The 25399-nt window shown below is 44.5% G+C and overlaps 1 protein-coding gene across 3 annotated transcripts in view; it reads left to right on the top strand.

Moving 5' to 3' along the window:
- The window catches only part of RTN1 (reticulon 1), a 40781-nt gene extending 20129 nt beyond the window's left edge, over positions 1–20652 (top strand). Inside the window, exons 1-7 of one of the 3 annotated variants that reach the window (XM_010712073.3) lie at positions 7761–8087; positions 16299–16506; positions 17390–17528; positions 18415–18484; positions 18868–18914; positions 18998–19056; positions 19846–20644. In XM_010712073.3, coding sequence (XP_010710375.1) covers positions 8027–8087; positions 16299–16506; positions 17390–17528; positions 18415–18484; positions 18868–18914; positions 18998–19056; positions 19846–19888 — 627 coding nt within the window. In that variant the 5' untranslated portion in view covers positions 7761–8026 and the 3' untranslated portion in view covers positions 19889–20644. The other 2 variants (XM_010712074.2, XM_031553729.1) reach the window with 2 other exon arrangements.
- The last annotated feature ends 4747 nt before the right edge of the window (positions 20653–25399 follow it).

The raw sequence follows: 25399 nt of genomic DNA on the forward strand, positions 1-25399 counted from the left end.
TTGGAAAAGGAAACAGCTGCTCCTTCCAAAGTGAAGTCTCAGCAGTATCAGATCATATCCACCATGCTTGTGATAGATGAGGTTCATCCAAAACCAAGCACTTGAGTTTGGGATTTGCTTTTCTTTGTTTGAATATACAAAGACTGTGGTTTTCTTGAATTTATTATGATTTCAGTCCCAATGTTTTTGTTCAGAATGAAATGTTTGGTCATTTACAAAGAGGAAGGGGTATTTGGTGGTAACTGTCTCAGCTGGAAAGTTTCATCAAACTCCCAAACTGAAATGCCTTCAAGGTGTGAAAGATGGGGAAGCAACTCAGAAATCCCAGGACACCCCATGCAATGCTCACCCAGTCCTATGTTCGTATTTCCTTTTGGAATTCCTCAGTTTCTGCCAAAGCTAAACCTGTTGCAAGGAAATCCATTATTCATGCATAAAGCACAGTACATTTTTCTTCTGCCCTGCGTTGTTCATGTGCAGTTTATTTACAGGTGTATGGTATTCCCTGAAATTGCTGCTACTCCTGCCATATCCACACAGTATTCATTATTGAAACAGAATGGTTGAACGTGCTGTGATACAAGGGAAGCATTTTTTCTTATTACATTTTGTCCAGTGAGCTTGCATGCTGCTTATTAATTGATACAGAAAGCAAAATAATTCCATTTTGCTCTTAAATATATTCAAATTCAATCTATAGTTCCTACTGCATATTCACACTAAGGTCAGGGAATTATCTTTCATTTGCAGAAGCAATGGGGAAAATGTGGCTTAAGATGTTTAACAGGCGAATCTCGATTCCTTAGCCCTTTTAGTTGGGTTTTCTAAATGTGAAATAGTTTTGCTGATCTATCTTTAATCTTTCGGCCTTGAGAATAGAAAATGAAATTGTCTTTCCTCAGATACTCGACGTCAGCATCCATATCAAGGCTTTCTCATTGTGTGCAGAGAGGGGGTGAGGATACGTGTTATTCAAGTACTTGGAGATTAAGTCTGTTTTTCTAAAAGAAGCCCATTTCCACAAGTTCAAGGGATTTCTCTGGGCTCTGCATTTCTTCCTTCTCTTTTTCCTCATTTTGCACTTCTGTATACAAAATACCTGGTTTTAGGGATGACTGATGCTAAGTCTCTCGTGAGCTGTGGCCCCAGGGTGTGATTTTTTTTCATTGTTTATTTTGCTGATGTGTTGCTAGAAGTTTGCTTCACCTTGCTTATGGGATCTGCTGACCCTGTGCACCATGTGGGGGATGTGTGGAGCAGGTCCAGCACCCCAGTACTCAACCGTGGCTGCTTTCCTCTCTCGCTGCTCTTCCAGATGATATCCTAAATTGTCCCACAAAGCCATTTTCCCTGTGCTTTTCCCCAGCAAACACAATTCTGGCCACTTTCTAGACAACGCTTATGGCACATCATTTCCTGATCTAATTCTTCTGGTTACCCTGGAGGCCTGGAGCAACATCTGAAAATCAGAGAGTTGCTTCACTGGCAAAATATTTCTCTAGCCATTGCTCTGCTGGCTCTCAGCAGAGCCCCACCATGTTCTCTCTTTGTTTCTTTCATCCCACAGCCTTGCACTGACAATTCCTGTCATACCTCTCTATTTTACATCCTCTCTCTTACTCTTTTTTCTTTTTTTTTTCCCCCTAGCACACTACTACTGCACACCTCATTCATCAGCCTTTGTCCCCATGACCAATCTCCACATCCTCTGCAACCTCAGCCAACTGTTTTTCTATGTTAACAGCTGACCCCTCTGCATCCCTCCAGCCTGATAATGGTTTTGAACAACAGCATCTGGGTGAGCACCATCCCTCCCTCTCTTCTGCAGGGTGCCACTTGGTACCCAGATGCTCATATCCACAGAGTGGGCAGCAGCAGGACTGGGAGCAGGCTACAGTGGTGAGCATTCATCAGTGGCACATCAGTGGTCTGCTGCTGTTTCCCAGGGAAAGCTGGGGTTGCCATGACAATTGCATGTTGGTTGAGCTGGTGCTTGCATGGCCACAGCATCTGCACACCTCTGTTTCTAATGCATGGGTGATTCTGTTCCCCAAAGAAAATGGCTTTTTTTGTGGGAAGAGGCTAGGATTTGTTTTGTGCCACTCTGCATCTTTGCCCACTGACTAGGGTCAGGTTCATAGGAGTGATATTGGCTACAGGAGCCAACAGAAATTCTGCAAACCCATTCACCGCCACTCCTGGGTGCCTGTGAGGATGCCAGCCTGATTTAGAGACCGAGTGTCTGACCTCAGGTTGTTGGTTTCATTTGCAGTTGTGTTTGCACAGTTTGTAGTTGTGTTTGCACTTGGATAGAGCATATCAGGCCCTGATTCCCTGGGGGAGAGCCAATGGGATGAACTCTGCTATGGCCACCCCTCTGTCACCAGCCCTGCCTCTGTGAGGAGTATGACCATGCCATACAGCCCTGAGCCTGAAGCAGCACTATTTCACCTGCAAATCATGATGGAGAGACTCCTGGGACAGGGCAGAGGTTGAGCCTAAGGGAAGGGACTTGTGTCCCCTGTGTAAGAACACATAACTTGAAATTTGGAGACAGTTAAGCTTTGGAAGTACCAATGGAGCTTTTGGAATGCCACCCAGAGAGTAAAGGATCTGCAGCTCAGTCAGACCTTGCTTCAAGAATTTGCTGTAAGCATGTTGTTCCCTTGTCTTCTGAGGCTGAAAGCTCCTCTGTCCCCCTCACCTCTACTCAGCACCAGGCAGGATTTCACCATTTCCACAAGCAATGCAATCCAAATGTGTATTCACAACCGTGCTTGACCTCCATTGGTCCAAAAGATAGCAGTAACACTTGCCTGTAACTTGTTTACAAAAATGCATGCAGTTCTTTTGCTTGAGAACAGATGTTGTGCCAGGTGTTGCAGAAAGAAAGCCTTAAAAGCAGATGCTGCCCCAAATTTAAATGAACCCAGAGACCCAAGAGAGAGGATTCCCAAGGTTACATAGGAAGCCTGTGGCAGACACGAGAGCTGAACACAGATCTCTTGAGGCCCAGCCAATGCTGTGGTCTCAGGACTGTCTTCTCTTTTGTCTTCCAGTCCATTAAGACAACCAGTTAATGAAATGGAATTAATAATGCCAGCTGCAGCACCAGCAGTGCTGTAAGGGAGACAAATTTAGAAGCACGGGTTTACAAGCACCAGGCTTGGGAGCAGGGGTAGCCTGTGAGTGGGGAAAGGAACTGCTCCAATGGGGGAATGCAGGTCAGATATAGTTTTAGGGGCTCATCAGCTTCATAATCAAATCTTGAAGGAGAAGTGAAGGCGTACAACTGCCTCCCCCGAAGGAGAGAAATGCCTAATTGTAAGGTTTCAAGCACTTGAAAAATGTAGCCCCTCTGGAAAGAAAGAAAGAGTTTTCTAGGTCAGTGGCAGGAATAGAGCCTTCATTCTTATGATCCTTGTGGTTCAAAAACATTGTTAAATAACCAAGAGAAATTATCCACTTTTGATGAGCCAGGAGTAAATCACAACTGATTCATAATTGTCAGACGTGCTGTCTCCCACATCAATCAGCAAGCTCCTGCAGAGCACCCCTAGGATGGTCAGTGAATACTCACTGAGGGACTGCACATCAGCAGTTCAAACTCCAAAATTGAAAACTTCTTCAAGGAATCATAGAATCCTTAAGGTTGGAAAGACCTCTAAGATCATCTACTCCAAACGTTGACCTATCAACACCATGCCCACTAAATCATGTCCCTCTTCTTCAGAGTTGACCCAAATTGAAGGGTTTCCCTGCAAATGCCTCCTTCACTAGGATTAAAGGAAGGCAACAAGTGCAAAGTGGATTCCACCTGATTCTTTCATTCACTCATTTGACTCATGTCACATGCCTATTGCCTAAGACCTTACAAAAAGCTCAGATTTGGAGTTTAAAAAATGGGTATGAAAAACAGTTGTGCTGAGCAGAGAGTGAAGCAGAAGTTAGAATATTATGTGACATGCTGGGACACAGCACTTCTTTTGTTATGAGTATTATTCAGCTCTAGATGTACATCGTGCCAGTTTGAGACCATGTTGCCTTTTTTACCAGCATACTGATTTCTTTCATGGTATGAAGTGCTGAGAAAAAAAGGTAATTCATTGCTGCATTACACGTCCTAAGAGAAAACATCAAGGCCTTGGGCATGAGACACAAGGACAAAGCTGTCCAAGGCACCTAGACTGTGAGTAGCAATGGACCTGCAATAGCCATCAGCATCTCAGTGATCCCTATGGGTCCTTTCCAACTCAGGATATATCTCTCAGCTCCTGCCCTTTTCATTTGAGCTGCCTCTGAGCAATTCTGCAGCCCAGAAATGTGTTGAGCAAGAATGAGTGCAAGACAGCAGAGCCAGGATCTGGCCCATCTCATGCTATTGACAGACTCATCACTAAAATGTAATTGCTGGCTGCCCTTGGCTTGGAGTACTCAGGCAAAAATTCCCCATTGCTCTTGAGAGCTTCAAGACATATTAATGCGACTTTTAAAATAGCATCTCCTCTATTTTTGTTGCTAATGCTAAGAACAAATGAGCTAAGGAAAAAAACCCAACAGGCAGTGATCTCCCTTAATGCTATTGTTCCCCTAAGTGCCAAGTGATGGGACTCACAGCACCAGGCTGCAGATCTGGCTGCCCTCAATGTGTCCTGAGCTGCATTGATGTGGAGTGATGCAGAGCTCTGTTGTGTAGAACAGAATCAGTCCGAAGCATCTTCAAAGTCACTGCACTTAGAGCAGAACTGGTGATAATTTTAGCTCTATCTTTGAATATGTCATCGTGAACTATTCTTTGAAATAGTTACTGGTTTCCACCCCTGTCCTCCAGCAGGGTGCTTAGGGACAGCCCTGCAGTTTGGGGTTGTGCCTGATCCTTCTCATGGAAGAACACTGTGGGTGCTTCTGAGCTGTGATGGACTGATGCGTTGATTCACAGAATCACAGAATCACTGAGGTTGGAAAAGATCTACAAGTCATCCAGTGCAACCATCCGCAAATCACCAATAGTACCCACTAAACCATATCCCTCAACACAACGTCCAAAATTCAACTCTATTTACCAAAAACTCCTTAAATGTTGCTAGCTCTGACCTCAGTAGAAATGATGCAGGCAGGCTGGGTCCTGGTGGAAGTCGGGGGAGAGCAGGGTTGGAGAACAGTTCTGGTGTAAGGCTGGTTGCATCAGTGCTGGGTGAGAATGGATGGCAAGAGATGAGGCAAGCAGCAGTACATGGATTACTTGAGGATACCCTCAAGTATGTTAGGAGGACCTGGAACAAACAGGTGACTTTATTTCTGCTGAGTCCTTACACTACACTTCCTACATGGATCATCATCTCCAGCAGAGCTATATAATAGAGCTACAAATACTGCTGAGCCCACTTGGCTTGTGGCTGTACCAATTTCAGGTGACCTCACTGAAACATCTGAAGGTTTGTAATGACCTCAGCAATATCCTGCAGCTAGAGCTTTGCTGTGAACAGTGTTCTGAAGAAAGGAAATTCCACGTACTGCTTTTAATCCTGCTTCAATTCATGACTGGAGAAAAACTCTCCTCCATCTCTGCAAAGTCCTGCAGTTTGTGCCATGAGCTCTGACCTGTGCACCTCTCACTTGTTGTAGATCCAGGCAGGGCCATGTTATTTGTGCCTTCCACTCTGCTTTGCTCCACAAACATTCAGTCAGTGGCTCTGGTTTCATTCTGCTGCAATAGTCCTCACCCTCAGGCTGTTGGTGGCCAGCTGCTTAGTCCTAATGCTGGCTCACATTCCTGGATGTATAATTTAAATTCTCATTGTAGAAATGCTTTTTTAATCAATTGCTATTTTAGCCATTGCAATTTTGTTAAGCTTGATGTGCAAGTCTGGGTTGACACATGTACAGTATAACACTGGTGCCCATGGCGTGGGGCAATCTAACTACGTACAACAGCTCTGAAGAGACACTTTTTGGAAAAGGAAGCAGAAATTGAAGCAGGAAAACTGAGGATATGATTTATTTTGGTGGCTTGGGCAGGGAGGTGGGGACCTGAATTTTGGGGCAAGGAAAATCTCTGCCAGTGAAGGAGAGATCATCGTGAGACCTTCTTCTGTCCAGAGGAAACTATTATTATAGCTCATGGAGAGCTGTGGGGTACAGGTGAGATTTTGTGTCTTCTCACTGCTGTGTTGCTGATGGATCATGTGCAATAGCCCTGAGTTTCAGTGATGTGCTATTTGAGGTCTGTTTGTCTTTTTTCAGGGACTGCAGGATTTGGGAATTTCCTATGTCTGATCTTTTATATAAACTGCTTGTAAATAGCTCATGTAACATGTGTTGGTGCAGAGCTGCATTCAGTGTGCAGGGCTAAAAGCAACAAGAGAGGTATTTTCTGCTTTTGCAAAGGGTCTGAACCAACCAGACCATAGTTAGAAGCCATCCCTTGCCAAGTTGCTCCTTCTTTTCTGAGGCAGGAAGTATGCAAAATCAAGGCTTGTACATTATTGAACATTACTGTATGCAATGACAATTGAAGCCAGTTCTGCACCAATTAGTTAATTATTTCCCTGTTAGGGGACTGCAAATGCTGGATTTAAGCCGAGAGCAAAACTCTCTGTGGATTTCAGAATGATTTAGAAGCACAAACAATAGCTGCTGGCCCTGTAACCCCAGCAGAGCTTCTTAGGTAAAGGTTGAGATCTGACTGTGGTGAGCCACTCTGTAAATTCTGGCTTTCTTCTGTGAGATGAGTTACCTGAGGGAGGGCTGAATGACCTACTACTGCCAGCTGGGGAGATCTGTTAACTCAGGCGTTAAAGACTTGAGGTTTTGGAGCCAAAAAAGCAGAGAGGTTCAAACTCATTTCCCTGTGCTGATGTGTGTGTGACCTGCTGTCTCTGCTTCTGCCTGTTTTCATGTTTAAAAAGAAAAAGAGCACTCACTATAAAATTGCTAAAGGAAAAATATTTAATAAGAAATCATGATCTGAAAGGTTAAACACAGCTGAGAGGTCCCCATCTGGGTTCAGCTGATGTGCTGTACTGTGGGTCACTCTTCAGTGAAATGGAGTGGATTTGGGACAAGGTTTTTATGAGTAATAAAACCTGAAACAGATTGGATGAAGTTAAGGCACTTCATTTAGTATTTTCCACGTACCATGTGGCCATGGCTTGCTATGACATCACTGCAGTTGGGAAACTGAGGCAGGGGCAGCTTGGTTCCTGGGGCAGGAATGTTGGGGCTGGTGTTACAGTCCAGCCGTTGGTGCACTGAGTTACTGCTTTTTCACAAATTATCTCATAAAGTTGCTGTCATACATGGTGTGTGCAGCATTTTGGGCAGTGAGGGGAGGTAGTGCTTGGACCTGCACACCCCAGCAAGGGAGCAGCAGGGGTTGGTGGGAGGGGTGTGGGTGCTCTGCTGTTTTCTGCTGTTTCTAGAATAGTTTTGATGGGGGGGTTGGGGAGCAGAGGATTGCTTTGATGGGACTAGCCTTTGGTTTTCCCCTGCCTGCTCCAAGACCTCACCCAGCCAGGCATAGGGAAGGGAGGCATCAGCACCTGGGGGTGGATGGGGAAGTTTGGCTTTCCCCCCAGAAAACCCCAATAAAACACCCAATTTCATCACTCTCAAGAAATTTCTGGAACACGAATAGTCACAACCATGCAGCCACATAGAAAAACAGTGCTCCCCGCCTCCAACCGCCCCAAATTTGTTTTTATTTCTTTTGCCATCAGGTTGCTTTAACCATTTCAGCAGCTCGGAGCCGCCGAGCGCAAAAGCTTTTGATTTGAAAGGGGACCGCATCCCCTTTTGAAAGGAGCCTGCTCCCTAGGGCAACCACATCACACTGCTGATTTGCTGCAGTGGAGACTGCAGCGCGTACAATATGCCCTCCCCCCTCCGCCCGTGCTGCTTACAGCATCAGTCCGGAGCTGAGCGGGGAGACGGGCGCGATACCCCATAAACCACCCATGCTTGGGAATGCCTGAGTGCTAACGCAGCGCCTCCGACCGCAGCACCGGCCACCCCTCAGCACGCCGAGATGCAAGCCAGTGCCGACTCCACCAAGATGGACTGTCTTTGGAGCAACTGGAAATGTCAGGGTATTATGTCTGTTCGAGTGTTGCATGCTAGAAGGACTGCATGGTAAAGGCAGGATCCGTCCATTTTCGTATTGTTCACCTGCGGGCCTTTGCATGCTTTTTTATTTCCCTTCGTGCAAAGCTTTTATTTGGGGGTTATGTTAAGAAAGGGAGGAAGGACCTTTCATTGTGCTGTTTGAATGCATTTCTCCCATCTCCAGTTGCCTCGCCCTGTGAGCACCCGGGATGCAGCACCTTCATCCCACCTCCAGCCCATTCCCAAGGATCCCTTAGCAGATCACCCTCATCTCAGCATGATTTTTTCCCTTTGGGGCTGTAGGAGAGCCGGGCGATGGGGAATCCGTGCACTGACCAGGGAAAGTGGGGCTGGAGGTGGCGGTGATGTGTGCTGGGTGCATCCTGCCCTGGGCACACCCATGGCCAGGGCTGAGCTGAGCGTCGGCACAAAGAAAACGCAGCTCCGGTGACAGTTCTTTGCTGTAGAGTTGCTGTTTTTGCGTGCTTTATTGCATTTCCCAGCAATCCGCCGAGCCATTTGGGTGAAAATATTGAGGGGGTATGTGTAGGGGAACAATAGCATCTCCGTTTTGGGCTTATTTTCAGTGACATGGAGCGGGTTGGTGCCTGCGCTGGGTGGGGCTGGCACCTTCTGGGGCGCCTCGGCCGGCTCTGCAGCCATTTTTAGTTGGTTTCACCCTTCCCAGCCAGCATCCAGCCTTTGTTTTGCTAAAGGCAAAGCCTCTGTGAGGCTGTGAGCTGGGCAGATCGGGAGAAAAGCATGTGGCAGTCCTGCGGGCAGGCAGGACACATTCAGTTTGAATGTGGTTTTTAATTTTTAGGTGCATGTTTACATTGAATAGAGCGTACATGGTGCTCACAGCGGGGTCCTGGGAGAGAGATTAGAGCATCATCTTGTTAAAGGGACCGGGATGCTGGCAGACAGCTCTGTAAAGGGAGCTGCATGTAACAGGAGCCAGCAGTCCATCCTGAAGTGCTTTTGGGGAGGGCAGGAGGAGACTGACAGACATACAGACGCTGGTTTTCAGGGGCATTTCTGCAGTCTTAATTCGGCACCTTGTATCTGTGGTTTTGTAGGTTTTTTTCATCAGGAATCTGGGAAGTAAACAGATGCACCTGTTCAGTGCCAGCCTGCAGCAGCTAGGGCTTTCCATTCCTTAACACAAGGCTTTCTATAGGATTGTTTTATTCCTTCGGCTCTTATGGGAGAGCCTCACCTAAACCCGAGTCTTTTCATATGAGATTTAAACGTGAGCATCCTTGCGAGGTAGGACTGGGGTTTTTGTTTTTTGTTTGCTTCATTTCCTAAAAGGTGAAGGATTCTGCTGATATTCCTAAAAACGCTGATGTGCTGAGTCAGGTTGTTGAACCACCTGTATTTAGAGACAGCCAAATTTTTAACCCTTTTTAGCAAGGAAAAAAAAAAGAATATTTGTTCATAAAGTTGAAAAAGGGGTGACAACAAAAGGCACGCTGCTGTTGTTTAATCAATAATTAATCATGAGTAACAACTGCAGGCTTTCTCTGTTTCTGTGCTTTCCTTTTTGAAATCAAGGGGCAGAAAATTAAATGGCACAACATGACCCATGCTGGTCTGAAACAAAAAGGATCGGAACAAAATTGACGCAGCTGAAATAAATCACTTGCCTCAGTGCCACATCATCTGCATATCTTTCTTGTTCTTGGTTGGTGCTCTCTGCTTTAGAAATGATCCTGCAGAAAACATGAAGTACAGAGCATTATTTCTGCCAGCAAAATTCTTTGATCGCTCCCAGATAAAATAAAAGGAATTTAAAATTCAGAGGAATAAAGACTAAAGACTGATTCAACGATTCTTCTGGTATCTATTATTCAGCTGATTTTGCAGCTGATTTCCTGTGAAATTTGAATTAGGTTTGTCAAAATGTTTTGCCACTTCCAGATTTGCTTTTATTTTTTGTTGCCGCTACATAAATCCAATCAATCCTTCTTCAGGCTCATCCCTTGTTGATGGCAACAGGACTGCAAGATCAAGAGTTTAAAATCAGAGGACAAGCTGTCTTGGGCATGAGCTTCATACTGTTTGGTTGCCAGCTTTCTCAGCAAACGCAGTGATCTAGATGGTATCAAAAGGGAGATTTCAGTAGCTCTATCAAAACAGGAGGCATAAAGAGCATGTTTCATATCTCAATGTAAATCTCTTTTTTTTTTTTTTAGAACAGATAAACAATATTTATTTATTGCCAGAACAAAGAAAATATTCCCCCACGTTAAGATTAAGGTATCCCTTATTATGGAGTAATTTAATCTCCAGCAAGAGGGTGATGATGTGGCAATAGCTGAAGGCAACACTGGAGGACCTTCATCAGGTCTCTGGGAAGATTAACTGTGAGTTTGATGGGGCAGTTTTGATATCAAAGGGGTAATCTCTCCATGTCATATTCTCATAACTAAAATAGATCTGAGACTTAATTTTGAAAATCTGCAGATTTTCAGATGTTTGGATACAGTTAGGAAGGGTCTGGATCTGTTAATTTGGTCCAGGAGCATCTCAGAACAATCTATAGATTTCCATAGCATCATGTGCTTTCAGGAACTGCACTCAGAGACTCTGGTTGGTCCCTTTGTTCTCTGCTCTCTTAAGATTAGAACAACACCACCTTCATAGAAGCTGATAAAGGCAGAGAGTGATGTGGTCTGATGGGCAGGGGATGTGTGGAAGGATGCTTCTTTCTACCTCTAGATCAAATATTGGTCTCAGCTCTCTCATGTAAAAATATAACTACAAAAACAGTAACAACCACAGGAGGCTGAAGGGCTGATTTCTTTATTGTCAACCTTGTTGTGCTTCTGTCTACCCAGACCCAGACTGGTGTCTTACATAAGGCCTTTTTGAGCTCACATAAGGCAATCCTGAGTTTGCAGATGGAGGAGGAGGTGGGCTGGAGAGCATTCCATATCTTTTTCTTTGGTCCTGTTCCTGCTCCAGGTTTCTTCTCAACAGGGTTCAGATTGAGCATTGGAGCTGAGAGATGATAAAGAAGTTAGACTGAGGACAGGAATGTCATGGACTAGGTGTGTAGAAGAGGGTAAGTGTGGAGAGATTCCTCAAGACTGGAGATGAAGAAGGAGGAGAAATGCCTCGTAAAACAACACAAATGCTCTGCCTTGGCTCTGCTGTTGATCACAGCAGTCTTCTGAAGACACCAGACTGCTCATTAAATGTTGTATCCATCTGTATTCTGTTTTAATCAGATCTGTTGTGGGAAGGGGAGCAAAGGCTATGGATCCTCCCCTGGAGAGAGGAGGGAAATCATGTCCCCACACCCTGTGGTTAAAACTGAGAAGTGGCATTTCTTTGAGCAAAAGCAGTATTTATTTCTTTTTGAGGACTCATCTCTAGTAGTCATACTTGTTGACAGATATTGTTGCAGCAATGCTATAAACAAGACTTCCCTTCTTAAATTGGATTTCCTAAGCCTTTCACTGCCAGTAGGCCTGGGAAATGTATTATGAAGTCTCTATTGTATTGCACTGTATACAGAATAAAAGACTTTTTCTCAGTTCTCATTAATAATAATATTGCACAGGGAGTGAAGCTGTACAATCCATTGATTTTACCTCCTAAAAAGGCCCAATGGGACCTCCACTGTTGGGAGGGCAGCTTGATCACATCCATGGGTTTATTAGTATGCTGAAAACATATAACCTTTATTTGATCCTCAAGGTCCATGGCTCTCATCTGAAGGCTGCACACAAGGTTTTTGTGCACACTTTTTGTGCTAACTAAATTCTGCTTGATGGATGCTCATTTTTCACACAGTTTTTGCAGTAGAGGAATAACGTGCAATATCAGGAGAGAACAGAGATCTTCAGAGAAAGGCAGGGAGAACCTGTGGAAGATGTGTATTAATCAGTGTACACAGCTGATCTTCATTAATTTTCATCTTAAAATGCTTGCTTTGAGGCATGGAATGGGAAGGTCCCATTTTTTAAGTCATGCAGAAATCTGAAGGCAAGAACACATCTCAGCCACAGGTTGGTCAGAATCCCCCATTCTTTCTGTGGAATCTTCTCCCAGGAGCTTTGGGCTGCAGCTGCCCCATATCACAATGTTTCTGGCAACTACAGAAACCACCAGAGCTCAGTTCTCATGGTTTCCACCTGGACTTGAGGAAAAGAGAATCAGGAGCATCATTTCTTGGTCCACCTCAGCCATCTTGAGCTTTACACTGTCTTGTACTGCCCTTCCCAGCCCCAGGTCTTTCTTCTGGCTTTTGTGATGCCACATATCCAGGAGCAGAAACATTTTCTGCTGAAAGTGAGGTGAGTGAGCTTTCAGGCACTGTGCTTAGGAGCAGTTTCTTGCTGTCACAAGCATTGCATGCTGCTGCTGCTGTTATTCATATCTGGGAGGTTACTTTTAATTTACCTCGTAAGCGTTGGTATTTCCTGGCTGTTGATATCGACAGGTAATTGCTTAAATCAGAAAATATACCTTTGTACATCGTTAGTCTGGCAGATGGCCCCAAACAAAGAACTCGCATTCATTTAATAAGATGAGATTATACTATGAATTGTAGCTGAGGAACTGCTTGGCACCACTGAAAGCTTTTTCTTTCCAATTCATGCTACTTGAGTAAAATTTTACAAGTTCTGCTGTGAGTTAAAAAATACAGACAGGCAACTCTTTCACATAAATAGCTCATCAAATGTGTTTCTGCAAAAAAAACTCTTCAAAGACAGTAGCAGTGACCTGCAGCAGTCTGCAACACTGCTTTCTTAGAGATTGCTGGCGAGTCCCCCATAATAAATACAAAGTCTTTGGAGACTGAGAGTGTTCTGGCAAAACCCAGAGCCCTTTTATAACTTCACAATTGAGCCAGAGCTCTGCTGTGTCGTACTGGAAAGGGCACAAAGTGACTGAGGGAGGGACTCTGCTTGCTCCTTCCAGGAGGCTGAAGGGAGATCATGAAAAGCTGCAGCTGAACTGCTGCTGCATGTTAATGGGCATGGTCAGGACTTAGAGTTGGGGTTTTCAAAACAGAAGAGTTTTGAATGAAACTGAGGCTGATTTCAGCGCCTGTTCTCCAGGACTGTGTTTGCAAATTCTTGCTGAAAAATGTCAGTGCTCTGAAGTTATCATTTCAGCACGCACAAATATACGTTCCTTAGCCAGACAGATTGACCTGCTGTCCGGCTGCATGCACATCACATAGCCACGGGCTCACGTGGCACCAGCCTCCTGCTTCATGCATATTCAGTATGCATTGCTCAGAATCATGCCATTGTCGTGGGTCTGGGCAGTATCACATGTGCCCACACAGCCTACAACAAGCCCAGGTCTTGCAGGACCCTTGCCTGCACCGGGATCCTATGGTGTGATTTTTCACTAAGAATTGACCAAACCATCTAATGGTGATGTCAGGTGTACAGCTTTAGCTCAGCTTGTGCTCGCTGTGTTCCTGCGCACTGGGGATGCTTGTGTGAGCCTGGCGTGTGCAAGGATCGACAGGCAGGGCAGTAAAGTCATGGGGCCAGCAGGTGCTGGAGTGAGCCATGAGGTTCACCTCCCTACACCACTGCCTGCTTGCCTGGAGGCAGGAGTGATGGCTGCTGGACCTGGGCACCATGCAAGGACCTCCACCTGCCTCCTCCTTGCTGAGATTTTCCACCTTTCAGCTGGCATGTATTTTTTCCACGCACATGGGAGAATTTGTGTCAAGTCTAAAAGACACAGGATCCCTCCCTCTCAGGTCTCATTTAGCTGGTGAAAGAGGCCAGCTGCCTCTCATCTCCTTTCTCACATATGCACACAGCCCCAAAACTGTGTCATTTGGCCTCTCTCCATCCCATGGCTGTGCCAAGGCTTTCCTTACCTGATACACCTTAGTAAACCTCATAGCTATCTCAGTAAGGGGCAGCTCGCAAGATACGCACACAAAAACAAATCTCTCTTCAGCCATTCAGCATCTTCCTTGTTGAGAGGAATCAGAAAATGCAGTTTGGCAAATCAACATCTATGCAGCCACCTTCAGTCTTGCAGGAATTGAGGCAGAATATCATAGAAAGAAAGAACTGCTGCTTTTGAGTCTTATCAGCGATCGATATTAATCCAGGGAGCTCCACAGAAATGGGCAGCTGTGGTTTTTGCTCAGCTCTGTTTGCCTATCTACTGCCTACTTGCTAGGTAACATTTTTCACTGGTACTTGGCCTTTTTGTTTCATCTGCAGGTGATAATCCACATACAGCACCCTTGGCCAGTTTACCTATCCATTTAATATCAAGATATTTTGTAACACAGAATTTAAGTATCTCAAAAAGTGAGATTTACATAAATTTCCAAAAGTGTCCTCTGACAGAGAAATTTTTAAGCAGAAAAAGGACAGAGCTGTGAATGAAGCTGCCTGTCCAAATGCTCACTGGTGAAAGCACACCAGTTGCTGTGCTGTGCTGCAGGATTTTGCACTGCCTTCACTGAAAAAACAGAATGAAAAGAAGTAAACACTGTTAAACTTATCTTCTGGATGCCATTTTGTAAGGATGCATTGCAAGATGCACATTCCAACCCTGAGACACTGCAAGCAGCCTTGTGGAGTTCCAGCTGCACGGACACAGCTGTGTCTGCTGCCAACCTCCCTGATGGGAGTGCAAGCCCTGTGCTGTAAGTGCATCTTCAGAGTATCCACCAGTCCATGGTGTTCCTGCAGGAAGGAGATGTGGCCATACAACTGGAGAGCCTCTGCCAGGTCCCCAGTTTACATGCTCACACTCAGCACGTGCCACTGAGTTCCCTGGTCCCTTGATGCAGTCTTTGGATCTCATCACACATGCTCCCAATCATAGATCTGGTGCTCAGGGCTGGCACTTAGAAATATGTAAGAGTCATTATGTTGTGTATATTGACAGATATTATAGTAGGATGGGAATGTTGCATTCAGTAATCCAACAGCAGTTTTGCACTCAAGCCCATTACTTTGAAAAGCAACGCTAATGTGTGTAATAGTAATGAGTAATGGCTCATTGACTCAAGGGAAACATGCAGTGGTGACTCACAGTGTTTTGAGATTAGATGATAAGAACTACAATGTTGGATTAATATGGTTTCTTTTTGCATTTGTGAATTTTCTTTTGACAGATTGGATTTTCCCAGAATTTACTCTTTGTTCAGGTTATTTGACAAATGGCATCTAAGAAATATGCTTGGCTTGTGTTGTGCTCAAGCTGTTCATGAGGACAGTGTGTGAAATTGGAGCTGCTTTGTTTAGATTGTCATGGGCCTGTTCTTTGGCTAGAAGAGTCCTCTTAGAAAGGATTCTCAGTGTAAATAAATTAAATTCACTGTTGTGGACTGAATTCAGTGATCATTTCTTAAAATTTTGATCCTATATTGTCTATTTCTGTTGGTAAGATTGCCTGCTGGAGTACCTAGGATAAATGATGTAAACTGAGTGAAAAGCACCATGCAAAAAAGCCTCCTTTATAAATGTAAAAATATATTGTTGGCAGATGTTTTTTTCCCACTGTTTTATCCTAATACCTCCCATGTATCTAGGCAAGGAAAGAAGAAAGTTTTGTTTTTTTTTTAAATAGTTCTGAGATGATCAGATTTGTAGTAGCAAGAGGAATTACTCTGCATTTTCTGCTTCCATTTGTTTTCTGCCCATGTAAGTGAATGGTTTCCTACCCATGTAATTATTAAGCAGTGGCAAAACCAGGAGTTTTGTTACTTCAGAAGTAACAAAATGACATTGTCAAAACTTTGAATAGTTGAATAGGATATTGGTTTATTGTGGCTAAGCCCAAACTTTCTCATTTGTTTATCAGCAGCCAAAACTTGAAGGCGTTTTGGTCCAGAAGTGGAAAAACAACTAGTTTGGACTAGTTGTTGGACTAGTGATTAAAAAAAATAAAAATCTAGAGTTTCAGTGTAAAATAGGAACTTCTATTAGCTTTTGTCCTTAACTTTTCTCTGCAAAGTTGTGGCTGAGGACAGACATCCAGCCGCATAAAGTGCAAGGATTCCAGCTAGGCGATCAGTAGCACCACCTCTGAAGTCACTGAGCTGCTTTCAACCAACGAACTTCCCGATGATGTTGGTGTGAAGAGGGGCACCTCTTCTCCCTTCATCCTCCAGTGAAAACCCCAAGCATGGCAGTGGTCTTGAGGCCCTCTTAGCTCCTGCCATTAACACGCTGTTCTTCTCTCCCCAGCTATCAACCTGTTGTACTGGCGCGACATCAAGCAGACAGGGATCGTGTTTGGCAGCCTCCTGTTGCTGCTCTTCTCCCTGACCCAGTTCAGCGTCGTCAGTGTTGTGGCCTACCTGGCCCTCGCCGGCCTCTCGGCCACCATTAGCTTCAGAATCTACAAATCAGTCCTACAGGCCGTGCAGAAGACTGACGAGGGCCATCCCTTCAAGTGAGTGCTTTGTGGTCATGGCTGGGGATCGGGTGTCTTGTGGAAGATCCATTCCTAGTGCCAAGTCACATTTCTTCAGCTGCTGCTCTATAAAATTCTTGCTCACAACAGGGGTTTCCATTGTCCAGAGTCTTGAGAGTCATATTGGCTTAGATTCTAAAGGGGGGTTGGGAGGAGGGGGGATAAAAGTCTGTCAATGCACTTGTCCTCTGAAACGTGGACATTTTTTCCTGGGATGTTTGTTCCAGCTGATCAGGGAAGCTTCATCCTCTGCTGTGCCAATGAGCCCATGAACCAGTTTAGGGAACTGATGTGGCTTCCCAACACACCCTGAAAGATGTTAGTTGGGTTGCTGCTCCCTTGTTTTTACTTGGGACTGAAGATCTGAGCATAGCTTAGTGGGAGTTGTAGGGTAGGCAGAGGGTTGGAGGAGCAAGAAGGGGATGAGTTTGCCTTGGGCAGCAATGGTCCCAAAGATGACACATGGCTAGGCAGCAGCACTTGTTCCTCCAGAGGCTGCTAGCTGGAGGAGCCCCCTTCTGCAACAGTAGTGTTGCACAGAAGTTTGTGAGGAACCCTGCCAGTGAGGATTTGCACCCTACTTTAGGAGGCATAAAGAGAGAGCCCATCCAGACCAGGATCTGCGTGGGCACAAGGCAAAGCTGTAGTAGGCAGTCCCACTGCAGCACACAGTTGCACAGGCAGACAGGTAATGCAAGGCGAAGGCAGTGTGTGCTGGTGGCTATGTGCCTGCAGGAGGGGGTTACATTGCTCCTGCTACAGAAAAGTGAGGGCTGGGGAGGAGGGGGTGATGGGAATATAGGCATGAGTGTGCATGGTGGTGAACCTGGCCGGATTTCTAACTGCCCTGTGTTTCTGGCAGAGCCTACTTGGATATGGAAATGAATCTCTCACAGGACCAGATTCAGAAATACACAGACTGTCTCCAGCTATACGTCAACAGCACAGTCAAAGAGCTGAGGAGACTCTTTCTCGTTCAGGACCTTGTGGATTCTTTAAAAGTAGGATTGCTTCAAATATTTTTAACCCCTCTCTAGAGGACCAATTTACATTTCAAAGTGCTGTTTCCCATGTTGACACTGTCCTTATAAAACTGAGTTTTGTGCAGCTCCAGATATCAAAGATGCTCTGCTATTTGATTTCCAATCTGCTTCCTTCCAGTAGCTTAGTTAGGGACTCTGCACTTGAAGCTGTTTATCTGTAATACAGGAGTTACAAAAGATGAGGACCAGCTTAGCTCCTGCAGGTCTGGAAGCATCTCTTGTGCTCTCTGTGACCTTGTCACAAAATGGTGTCCTTTCCTTTAATCTTTCTGGTGATCAGGTTTTCCTTACTGTGGACTTTCCTTCTGTGGGGGATTGTCCTCTTTCTTTTCCTGCTGAGACAGATACTTATTTTCAACCTTCACCCAAGTTGATGTTCTCTAGAGCAAAGGGAAGATCATTAAGAGAGCAGACATGGGTTATACTTCTAAATTACTACAGGTTTTTAGAAGAACTTAACCTTCTCCAAGCTCTCAATAGTTTTCAGTCATTGGAATTATCACTTTGCTGTTAGCCACAGGCAGGGGTTTGAATGACCCCTGCCTTCATCAAAACTGGATGCAGAAATCTACCTCTGCCATGCTCAATGTGGGGTCCTAAATGAATGCAGTTAAGCCCAAAATATGCATGAAAGTTCAGGTAGGAGTGTGAGAAGTGGTAAAACTGCAGAAAGGAAAATGGGTTTATACACCCAGAAAAAATACCTAGTTTCTGATCTGCCTTACTTAACAGGTCCCTTTACACATTAAAAAAGGCTAATGTGCCATTATATTAGCTACTTAAGTGAACTCATTTCTTCTTAGCTGACACTGGAGAATGATGTAATGATCTGTTTTTCATTTAGTTTGCAGTACTAATGTGGCTGCTGACTTATGTGGGAGCCCTCTTCAATGGCCTGACTCTTCTGATAATGGGTAAAAATCATCATTTCTTTTAAAATCTATTTTTAATTTCGATTCCCTGGTGATTTCTACTTAGGCAAAATAGCCTCTCTTCATTGTGCCTTCTCCTCACTGTGCCTTCTTCATAGTTAAACCACCAATTTTTATTTTGCCTTGTTCATTATTCCTGTTCCATTATCCATACTGCTAGAATCAATGTGTGTTTTACAGTTTTGCAGCTGCTACGGAAAACCCATATTTGGGAGATTTGAGCAAAGTTAATTTTTAATACAAAGATCCCTGGTGGATCAGCTGACCAAGTGGCACGATACATGTTTGTCGCTGTTTGAAGTAGGTCTCTTCTCTGGAGGAATCTGATCAGCAGGCATTTAACACTGTGCTCTTTTTCTCCTCAGCTGTGGTGTCTATGTTTACTCTCCCTGTTGTATATGACAAGTATCAGGTACGTCTGTGCAGCTCTGCCATGTCAATCTGGTTCTGCCTTGTTAATGCCTCACTGACTTTGTCTCCTCTTGGTCTTTGCAGGCACAGATTGATCAATACTTGGGGCTTGTGCGGACCCACATAAACACTGTTGTGGCAAAGTGAGTTCAGTAGCACACTTGACCTTGCTGTGAGGCTGTGGTATTCTGGGGTGGCTGAGAGCTGGGTGTTCCTGGGGACAACGTGCCCTATCAGTGATGCCCAGATGGTAACATGAAGGAGCTTGCAGTCCTTCCTAGATGAGCATAGGCTGAGGCAGAGCTGTGATCCCGTGTCCTCCTCTCCTTGTTGCAAGGAGCAACACACAAATCTACCTTAAGATGTTGATGCTGGATATTGGGAAAAAAATTTCTCTAGGAGATTAGTACAGCACTGGAGCAGGCTGCCCGGGGAGGTACCAGCACCTCCTTCCTTAGAGGTTTCCAAGGTGCAGCAGGACAGAACTATGGTCAGCCTGACCTGGCGTTGGCAATAGTCCTGCTGCAGTTAGGAGGAGGCTGACTGAAGGCTTCCAGGAGACATTTCCAGCCAGTAGTTCTGCGATTTTGAAAACGCATAGCTTTGGGCAACACTAAAAGGCTATACTTTTTTTTTTCTGTTTAAGCTTCATTCCTGGCTTCCAGTACACTGTAGCCCACGGTAGGATAACAAAGGGCAGGAGAATATCACTGAGCATGTCCTGTGGTTACATAATCATTGACAACCAGGACATTTACAGTGTGGGGCCTGTAGGAGCGCATGGGCAGGAATCACCTCTATTTCTTGTTAGACTGTAGTCCACCCATCGCCACAACACACTGATCACAACTGCCCCTGGCTAGGACACCAGCTGAGGATCTGCTGGAAAGGAGTTACTGCCTGAACATGCAATTCTTTTTCTTTATTTCTAGGATTCAGGCTAAAATCCCAGGTGCTAAGAGAAAGGCAGAGTAAAGCAGACATCAAGAATCCATCGACTACAGTAATGAATAACTGGGGAATCTGGAGTGAAACAGCTCTGTTCTTACACTTTACTGCAAAATTATCGTTCTTTTATTTCTCAACACCATGATATTAGAAACGTGAAACTCGGAAGCAGTGCTTTTCCCCTGCTGCTTCTGCACTTAGAATATTTGCAATCACTTGTGTCAAGCACTAAAGTATAGCAAAGAGAAAAGTGTACTAGATGTGGTTTTTTGTGTTGCTTATAAAGTGCATGATGGTGAGCGCCTAAATAATATTGACCTTTTTTATTTTATTTTTTAGTGTTTTTCCTTCTTCTATTGGCATTGCTTCTATAACTTTCAATGTTACATGTGGCTAGGGGCTTTCCTGCTTAGCGCACTGATGCAATAGTTAAAATTGCTTCTACGTCACTGGGTTGCTGGTTGGATTCATCTTTATTAACTATATAGATAGTAGACTGATGTTTTAGTGTTTTCCAGCACAAATAAAATAAACAGTAATCGGTACTTATGGTAATCAGTTTTGTATAACTCCAAAAATACAAAAACAAAACCCAGTACTTTTGTCGTAAGGGATTGACAGGCTGATTTACATGTATGGCAACTGGAAAGTTCCAGCTTGTTAAATTTATTACAATTTGTATTACATTCTCTGTAGTTCCTAATGGACTTAATTATGGACTCTGAATATTTGCACTTATGTACTTGATACCGAATGCAGAAATAAATGTTACTAAATGTAAAAACTCCTCCCTCTCGTTGCCATTGGAATTACTGTGACATCTGCAGTCTGGACAGATACATTCCCTCTCCCTTCCCTTGTGATCCACACGTGCTTTACTTCACAAAATGATGCGTCCCATACAACCACCTGCAGTATGTAGCCTGTCCAGCAGTTTCTCTAGGTCCTTAAACGCTTATCTGAACTTCCTGAATTGAAATCTCTCCTTTGATTTGTTCACTAAGTTCATCTTCACCTCTTACACACAGACACAGTGACATTTGTCCTAGGTCAGGCCGCAGTGGTGGTTGGCTGCGTACAAACTATAACACAAATGTATGGGAGGAGATGGCAGAAAACTGGGCCAGTTATTTCTTGGGAGGGGTCTCAGCTGCCATTATTTTCATTTAAGGTTTATATTTAAATTTTCTTCTTTGCTCTCTTTTAAAAGTACTGGAGCATTTTGAATTGTCACCTGCATAGAGGCACAAACATCTTTTCTCAAGGACAAAAGCAAAAACCTCAGTGTGACATGTGTTGCTTTTGATCAAATGGAATATGTTTGTTTCAGCGTGTGTAGTTTGCAGCCAGGAGTTAAAATTCAACACCTACCCCAGCTTTAGCTGCCTCTTAGGCTTTCCTACAAGTGCATTAAATGGCCAGTCCTGTATTTCTCAGGAGAGTAATATTGACAATTGACCTCATTTACTGTCCCATCCCACTGGTCCAATCACCATGTTCTCTCCAAGCACCAAATGCGTAGTCACACACAAGGCTAACTTCTTTAGTATTGAACTCTAAGCGGGATTTAAATTTGGAAATAAGATAAAAAGAAAACCTTCTAGCGGACACCAAATATTCTTAAGAGTCTAAATCAAGAAAGCCCAACACCCCCATTTTTGTCCCTTCCCTCTCCAGGCCCTATCACTCCAACTGTACCCCTGCAAGCCACGTCTCCCACCCACACTTCTTTACTTTCCCCTCGTCACTGGGCCTTTCCAAACCAGCACCCAAGCTTCCTCGAAGCCCCCCAGCTTCCAATATATGTGTCAGTATCAGTCTGCATGTGAACAAGATGGGATGGGTTCATGTTGTGGGTAGAAACAATTTAGAGGACACTGGATTTCACGTGTTCCATGCTGGAGCTGCCCACAGCCACTGTCACCTTGCTGGGATCACAGCAGGACTTCCCACCATAGCCTTGAAGATGCAAGTATGCAGAAAGCCATCATGCCTGACGCTTCTATAATCCTTGTTAGCAAACCCCTGCTGCATGGTCCTGCTGCACAGCTTGCTGTGGCAGAGGCCCTGTGCACGTTGGGAGTGAAGGCTCGTGAAGATTTCACCTGTATCTTCCATCAACTTTTTCTCCTAAGTTACTGCCTATGAAGAAGGTGTTCAATAGCTGAAGAAGTGCTCTGCTGATGCTTTACGTCACCTGAATACCTGGCTGGGTGCCTTGAAATGAATTCTCCATTGGTGGTTTCACGCAGAACGGGAATGCTCTTGCCTTTAGAATCATGGAATATCCCAAGTTAGAAGGGGACCATAGGGATGATCAGGTCCAACTCCTGGCTCCATGCAGCACCACCCCTGCCTCTCAGTGTACAGCAGTATTTTACTCTTCCTCTAGCCTATGTATTTACCTCTGAGCTGCTGCTGATCTCTTTTACGCTTCCTCTGCTCTTTAATATTAATCTAGTCGGAGTAAGATCCTAAACACATTAGTGTCAGGAAAGCCCTGCAATTTGGAGGAGAGAAGAAAGATACAATATTCTGTGAGCAGCTAATCCAGATAAAGAGAGGCTGTCTTTTTCCCCACAGCCTTTGCCATCTCCCTGCACACGTTCAGATGGCGGCTGGCTCCCATCCCCATCCTGCTGGGTCACAGGCAGGTCGGCTCTTAGCCTGTAAGCTTTTCCTTCTCCATATGGGCACAGGGAAATGCGTGGCAAGCTCCTGTGTTTACCCAGTGCAGCTTTGCAAACAGCAAGTGCTCTGTTTCTCTTCCCAGATCTTAATATTGTCTTTTCTCAGGCAGAGAATTAAAGGCTGCTTCATCAATAATTGTGCATATGAGCTTCCTGGGAAGAAGGGAATGATTGGAGCGAGGCTGCTGGCATGGAGGAAGCTGGTGAGACCGGCTGCTACTGTGGGACATATGGCATTTGGGTGAGGGAGAGATGTTTGCTGATAAGAGTCAATAGCTGCAATGCCTCACAAAATAGGGGAGCAGCCTCTTTCTGCTGGGCTTTCTTGCTGCTCAGCACCTTTACAGGAGAGAGGGGCAAAACCCTGCCCTGCACCAGGACAGGGGAAAGATACGGAGGCTTTGTGGGCAGGCAGACCTTACAACACTCGGGCAAGCCCCTACTGATTGAGATCTGCTCATTTCTGAGTTCCCATCACCTCATTATCCCTTTCATATCTGCTCTGCCTCAGCCCACACGCTTGGGGATGCAGAAGAGACCATGAAAATAAGAGGACAGAAAAGAACTGCAGGAGGAGTCTGTCCACAAGAGCCAAAAGATGAAGTGTGCCTAACATACTTTTATTGCTTTACCCTCCTGTCTGCAGTTGAACGAGCAGCTCAGACTCATTTCTTGTGTTCACTGAATACCAAAGTGATTCACCCTCAAGGCTGCAATTTATGCAGCCTCGTGGCTCTCTTTGTTTAAGCTGTGAAATAATTCAGACCAGTGAAGCTAATCGTTGTTCACTGCAAGGCCATTTTGCACATATTTTCCTTTATGAGGCAGCTGTAAAGAAAAGATTAGTTATGTTTTTATTCTTTTTACAGCCCTGTAATTTAGCCAAAGTGATGTAAAGTAGCCCATAACAATCCGAAAATGTTTATGTTTAATAGATGTGATTTTTACTGATAAAGGGGAAGGGGAAGGGAGGGGAAAAGGGAAGGGAAAGAAATAGGAAAAGGAAGTGGAAAAGGAAAATGAAGAGAAACATCCAGGCAGTGGGATGACTTGAACAGCAGATGTCTTCATACAAAATACTCTTCGCTTGCCAAATTAGACATGAGGCCCACTTTCATTCCTCCTAATTCCACTGATGCTTGTTGGGGAAGGAACATCCACAGCTTTATTAGCTTTTCCAGTTGAAATACAGATCTGTGATGAACTGAGGAAATCAAAACTACCAAAAATTGCACTTTAGGTTTTCATTCCAGCTTAAAAACATAAGGAGTACAAAATCCTGATGGTTGTAGTGTCACTTCTGAACGCTTTCAGAAATATGTTCAAATTTAAATTCTGACATCAGGATTTAACCAAGATTCTCCCGTAGTCTCAAGTGTTTTACTTCGCCCACTTTGGAACAGCAATCACAAGTCTGTGACTCACATACTGTATCAATAATGCAAATTAAAAGAAAATATTGTGTCTACTGCCATTTAGCCAGAGGTACTCCCACAGCTCTCCAGTCACAAGAGACTTGAGTAAATCTTCCTTTCTCTACAGTGAAATGCTGTGGACTCTGTTGTGCAGGTTGAGCTGAGCTGTTGTAACCCACGTTTTGCGAAAGAAATTGTATGGGAACTGTTGAGTCACAGCCTGAACCACTGATTGAGCACCTGGGGAAAGGACTGGGTCAGCCCTGAGAGCACAAGTGAAGGCAATTCAGCTGTGCGACCAGAAGGAGTGGAGCCTGGCTGCACCTCTCTTAGACCCCATTTAAGGGTTGACTGCCCCTGGGGAAGGATCTCTGGTTGGAGATCTCTCCTTTTGGAGTTTTCTACTGTGAGCTTAGGACACAGGTGAGCATTTCATTTTTGATTGTCTCTTTCCACCGTGATTATCCTTCTAACTGTTAACCACCATCCTAACCGCACCACTCTTCTAACAAACTGTACGTTTGTTAATTGTACAGAAATAAACAAAGTACTACAGTCATGTACCTGGAGTCTCTGATACGGTGCCATGCAAGAAATTACAAGCAAACCACATTAAATGGTGATTAATAGAAGATTTTAAGGAGTTTTTCTGGAGCAGATGGCAACTTATACTGCTAGAGATCAGCAGTGAAGTTTCCCAAATATGAGCAATATTTTGAGTGAAATGACTGAAAAATAAATAAAATACCCTAGATGCAAAGGATGCTAATGAGTATTGGTAAAGATTAAAAGTAATGAAGTATCAGAGGGGACAAATGGGATTCCATGTGGAAAGAACTCAGTAGTCTTGAAGCCCAATAAAAAATGGATGATATTTTGCATCAGAAGTGCAAGAACATGCCGTTGGTTGAGAATAGACAATTCTCTTGTAGGCTAGAAGGTCAGTGGTTGGAAACTGATGAGAAAAACCTAAATGTCCTAATAAAGGGCCAAACAGAGGATGGCTGTAGTGGGGCAGAGAAGTGCTAGTGGGTATCCAAAGGAATTAGGGCCCATCGCAGGAAAGGAGGCTGGAGGAATTTGTTTTTGTTAAATGAAGGCTGGGAAGGGGGATATCCTCGCTCTTTGTATGGTCACTGGGGCTGGACACTGGGAAGGCTGAAATATGTTTAGGCTAGTGCTTAATTAAGATGCTTAATGCTGATGTAGGAAAATAATGATTCTCCAACACTATTCTTATTCTGCTTATTCAGACCTGGTAGCTTTTGCAAGCTGGTGCTGCTTTGTCTGACAACTCTTACCAAAGGGCTGGTCAGGGGTCTGACTTTCCCCATTCAGTGATCAACACAAGAGCTGAATTTATTTCCAACACAAGGCAGCGATAAGTTCCTAGAAGTCTAGGGCTAGAAATCAAAGTACCTTGTAGTTTAAAT

Source organism: Meleagris gallopavo, chromosome 5, assembly GCF_000146605.3.
Source record: "Meleagris gallopavo isolate NT-WF06-2002-E0010 breed Aviagen turkey brand Nicholas breeding stock chromosome 5, Turkey_5.1, whole genome shotgun sequence".
Lineage (NCBI taxonomy): Eukaryota > Metazoa > Chordata > Aves > Galliformes > Phasianidae > Meleagris > Meleagris gallopavo.